The 5258-nt window shown below is 47.7% G+C and overlaps 1 protein-coding gene across 1 annotated transcript; it reads right to left on the reverse strand.

Moving 5' to 3' along the window:
* Window positions 1–335: 335 nt before the first annotated feature.
* Window positions 336–4207, reverse strand: LOC104847026 (keratin, type II microfibrillar, component 5-like). Its single transcript, XM_023539371.1, has 3 exons — window positions 4199–4207; window positions 3207–3311; window positions 336–777 (listed from the first exon to the last, which is right to left on the reverse strand). Exons 1-3 carry the CDS (start codon window positions 4205–4207, stop codon window positions 553–555), a joined length of 339 nt encoding a protein of 112 aa, XP_023395139.1. The 3' UTR covers window positions 336–552.
* Between the last annotated feature and the right edge of the window lie 1051 nt (window positions 4208–5258).

Genomic DNA, 5258 nt, shown 5'->3' on the forward strand with positions numbered 1-5258 from the left:
TTTTGTTCTGTTGTCCATAGGGTCGCTATGAGTCAGAACAGACTCGATGGCACCTAACAACAACAACATCTGGCACACGCTGGGTGCTCAGCTCCCTCTCCTCCTTCTCAGGCTGGTGCACCCTACTCATGCTGGCAGCCCTTGGTTCTCTACTGCTAAGTAAGGGTTAGAAGCCACACCCTCCATGTTCCTGTAACCCTGCCATTCCCAGGCCTGGGGGAAAGGGACAGAGTTGAGAAGAAGGCACTCCACACAGTGTACCTTGTTCCTACTGACTGGGCCTTGGTCCCTGCAGCTGTCTTGATGGACAAACTGCCCTGCTCCTTGATACTGGGGGCAAATGACTTCATGAATCTCCCCATCCTAGGTGCCAAAGGTGGTCATTAGCTAGGACATTTTGGACATTTAGGAAAACTGGCTCAGGAGAACAAGTTCCTGAATACCCAGGTCATCTCTCCCCACCCTTCCCTGGCTGATGGTGATCTAGGGGGTGACCTCCATGTGCCCCTGCACTCCTCACCCCGTGATCACACATGAAGCATTGCCTAGCCCTCACCTGCTTTCCTCGCCCTCCAGCAACTTGCGGTAGGTGGCGATCTCAAAGTCCAGGCCCAGCTTGACAATCATCAGCTCCTGGTACTCGCGCAGCTGCTGCACCATGTCCTGCTTGGCCTGATGCAGGGCAGCCTCCAACCAGGCCAGCTTGCCCTTGGCACTGCCTGAGGCACCTTCACCCTGCAGAGCTGGTGGATCCTTGGCTCGCTCTGGTTTGCAGGACTGGGGTAAAAGGAATACCAAGGACCTTCTCGGCCCCTACCCCTCCACCCTCAAGGTCCCAAATCTTCCTCAGAGGCTGAAGGGCTCCAGAGGCTGGAGATTGTCCATGGTTGTGAGAAGTGAGCATGCCTGCTCAGGAACATGTGTTTGTGTGTCTATACCGCAGGATGAACTACAACTCTCCACCCTTCTGCTATCAGGGTGGAAATTTGGGGCCAGCCATCGGGGAAGACTGAGAGAGAACCTTTACGTCTAGTATGGTGACACTTCTAATATGAGCCAGAATCCAGGAAGCATCAAATGCCCTTAGCACATAATGCTGGGGTTATTGTTTCACAGGGCACAGGGTCAAGGTCATGCTAACAGGAAGAATATCCTTTCCTCATAGGAGACTAGAGTTTGTAGTGTCTGGAAACAAATATTTGGCTGGCAAGGAATGCTTTGCTGCTTAGGAACTCTGGGGAAATTGGAGCAGCTGTGGCTGGTGGGAGACTAAGCCACCACCCGGGGAACCTTATCAGCTGGTCTCTTCTGAGAGTCGTCCATTCCTGGGCAAGGGATAGCCCCGTGAATGCCCCTCAGAGCCTGAGACACTTGCATCTGCAGAAAGCAAGAAAAGACAAGGAGCAGAACCCCTGCCTCCTGTGGGGTAGGGTGTGAGCCAGGGGGTTTGGAAGACAGGGCTGCTGGGAAAAAAGAGGAAGTTGAGGGGGGATAGATTGGGACACAGATAGCATCCACTTTGGAATGTCTCCTTCCCAAGGCCTCAAGCCTGAGAGTCGCAAACCCAAATGCCTACAGAGCCCTGGCGAGAAGCATAGACAGGTGAGGGCCAAATGGTGATCATATATCAATAGTGTTCAGTTCCACAGAGAAATATGCTCTCTTCCATTTTCCTGAAATCGTAACGACCTCTTTCATTTTTCAGTCTTTCACTTTTCTACTTTAGGTAGAGACATAAAGCTCAGAGCCTCGTCTCTTCTACAAGAAGAGTGACAGTGCTAACCAAGGCGATGATAAATGGCAAGGGACCCAGACTGAAGGATGGAACTGGGAGTGATGGGGACTGTGGCACACAAGGGGGCATACACCCAGTGAAGACAGAGGCCTCTCTTCTCTAGCCAAGTGTTACCATGTGGGAATCACGGCATATAGCCAGATCTTCAGTGTTTTTTTGTTTTTTTTTTTTAAAGAAAACTGAATTTGTAGGTAAAATCTTGCCATTTCTGAAGATGGACTCAAATTTAATGCTATGTAAGGCAAATGAAACACACATTCATAAAAATGTGCATACCCACATAAAAAGAAAGCAATATACAAGCATACATACCCATATACATCTTTACCTGCATGTTGATTTCTTATACATATGATATACAGAGTTCTAGGCAAATACCTCAACATAAAAACCCGAAACCAAACCCATTGCCTTCGAGTCAATTCTGACTCATAGCAACTCTATAGGACAGACTACAACTGCCCCATAAGGTTTCCAGGGAGCACCTGGTGGATTCAAACTGCCAACCTTTTAGTTAGCAGCTGAACTCTTAACCACCACACCACCAGGGTTTCAAATCCTTACGACTGGATCAATAAACAACATCACAAAAAATGGAGAAAAGATTGAAGTTGTCAAGGATTTTGTTTTACTTCGATCCACGATCAACACCCCTGGAAGGAGCAGTCAAGAAATCAAACTCCGCATTGCATTGAGCAAATCTGCTGTAAAAGACCTCTCTAAAGTATTAAAAAGCAAAGATGTCACCTTGAAGACTAAGGGGCGCCTGACCCAAGCCATGGTGTTTTCAATTGCCTCATACGATTGTGAAAGCTGGACAATGAATAAAGAAGACCAAAGAAGAATTGACGCCTTTGAGTTACGGTGTTGGCGAAGAATATTGAATGTACCGTGGACTGCCAGAAGACCAAACAAATCTGTCTTGGAAGAAATATAGCCAGAATGCTCCTTAGAAGCAAGAGTGGTGAGACTACATCTCACATACTCTGGACATGTCAGGAGTGACCAGTCCCTGGAGAAGGACATCATGCTTGGTAAAGTAGAGGGTCAGTGAAAAAGAGGAAGACTCTCAATGAGATGGATTGACACAGTGGCTGCAACAATGGGCTCATCATAACAATGAATTGTGAGGATGGCACAGGACTGGGCAGTGTTTCATTCTGTTGTACATAGGGTAGCTATGAGTCGGAACTGACTCGACGGCACCTAACAACAACAGGCAAATACAAGCATGATGTACACATACAACCGTACTCCTGTATGCTCAAACACTCAAAACAGGACACTCTACTCAAATATGCCAAAGGATTGGGGGGGTGGTTGTTTAGTGGTTATAAATAACGGACACCTCCCCCAGCATCACTCTGCCACATGCCTCCCCCCCTACCACCTGACTCTCAGTGCTGTCCACCTCCACAGTCAACCTCTGGATGGCCTGGTTAAGCCTGTTCAGCTCCTCCTTGCTGTGCCTCAGGTTCTGCCTGTGTTTCTGCACGTTGGCCTTTATCTCTTCACACTGCGGGGTGGAGGCAGCAGAGTAAAAAATAAATAGCAGCAGAGTAGAGTCGGGGAATTAGGGAGGTGAGGAGAGCAGACACGGGCATCTAATTGAAGCTAGCAAAACAGTTCCAACATCCACCCTTCTACTTGCTATCATGGGCAAGTCATTTAACTTCTCTAGCATCAGTTTCTCCATCTGTAAAACAGGGGTGATAATCTTTCCTGTTTCCAAGGGTTGCTTGGCTGGCACAGTGGTGGGTAATCCACTAGGCCTGGAGATGGTAAAATTAGCATGAACTCCGGCACAAAGGGCGAAAACGTAGGGCAACAGCCTGTTGAGCTGAACTTTTGGACTGAAACCACGTAGGGTTTATTACAGGAATAATCATTGCCATTGACTCGATTCTGACTCATGGCAACCCCTTGTGTTACAGAATAGGACCGAGCTCCATGGGGTTTTCTTGGCTGTAATCTTTATGGAAGCAGATCGCCAGGCCTTACTTCCGTGGTGCCTCTGAGTGAGTTCAAACCACCAACCTTTCAGTTAGTAGTTGAATTCCAGGAATAGATGTAGTTAAACTCTAGGAAATGAATTACTGTAATATACCACATGTGATCATCTAAATAAATGTAAAATACATTTAATAAAATTCGACAATAATTCCTAATTTTAAAAATAATTTTTTAAATATAGGAATATGAAAGAACTTCCTTAACTTGATAAATACTGTTAATCAGAAACAAGTTGCAAGGATCTAGATTCCAGGTCCCCAATTCCCAAGCCCAAGGCCACAATGGGAAGAGGTACCTACAAAGGACAAATTCAGGAGACTTGCCTCCAAATGCCTATACACAAATAGCATTACACTTGAACAGTGCCTTACACTTTGCAAAGTCTTTTACCTCCACCATCTTACTAGGGGCCCATGACCACATGAAGGAGACCAGGCAGACATTGTTGTTATTGCTGTGAGTCGATTTGGACTCGTGGCAACCCCATGAGTGCAAAGGAGAACTACTTCATAGAGTTTTCAAGGCTGTGTCCTTTTGGGAGCAGATCACTAGGACTCACTTCCAAGGTGTCTCTGGGTGGGTTCGAACCACCAGCCTTTCGGTTAGTAGTCCAACGCTTAGCCACTGGTGCCACCCAGGGACATCTACCTGGGTGTCTACCCAGGTAGACGTTACTGTCTCCGTTATCATTCCTTGGGCTAGTGTCCATCACCATTAAGAGATAGACCTGGCCACCAGTAGATTCATCACATAACGGGGGCCTTAATAATGTGAGTTATCCTGTCAGTCAACCACTGAGCCAGATAGCATCTCAAGCCCATTCTCTTTGCTCTGCACCCTAAGGGCCAGATAGAGCCAGAGAACAGGAATTGTTCACACCAGCCCAATGCAAACTTCTTTCCATGGCAGATGGAATATGGAGGAACAGGAATGAGCAGACTGCAAAGCATCCTCTTCCACAAATCCCCACCCTATTTGCACTGCCCTATCCTTTCCTGATCCCATTCCCAAAAGATAGTGACATAGCAGACAGGCTTGTGCCCGGCTAGGTCCAATGGAGCTAGGTAGAGTCCAAGGCCCCTCAATCCATATAATCTAATGAGCCTTGTCGAGCAGTCTTACCATGATGAAGGGAGCTGCAGTCTCCCCCAAGTATCACTTGAGCACCAAGCCCAGCTCCTGCCCAAGAAGCTTCCAGAATCCTTGCCTCTGAGGACTAGGCCCTCTCTTTCCTGGGGGCTTTGTGACCTCACCTTGTGACAATCACAGAGTTCTGACCAGGAGGCTACAGAAGCAGGGGATGGGAGGGGGTCGCATTTGACCCCAGATGGGGAAATGAAAGTCCCTGGGCAGGAGTGGGCCTTGAAGGAAAGTGGAGAAGAAGGAAGGATATTACAGGTCTAGGGGAAATGTGAGGCACTGAGGAGATATGGCTTATGCAGTAGGTAGC

This window comes from Loxodonta africana, chromosome 4 (assembly GCF_030014295.1).
Source record: "Loxodonta africana isolate mLoxAfr1 chromosome 4, mLoxAfr1.hap2, whole genome shotgun sequence".
In the NCBI taxonomy this organism is placed as follows: domain Eukaryota; kingdom Metazoa; phylum Chordata; class Mammalia; order Proboscidea; family Elephantidae; genus Loxodonta; species Loxodonta africana.

Coding starts and splice junctions, on each gene's coding strand:
- LOC104847026 (XM_023539371.1), bottom strand. Junction 778..3,206: donor TCCAGAGGTTGACTGTGGAG/GTGGACAGCACT, acceptor CTTTTACCCCAG/TCCTGCAAACCAGAGCGAGC.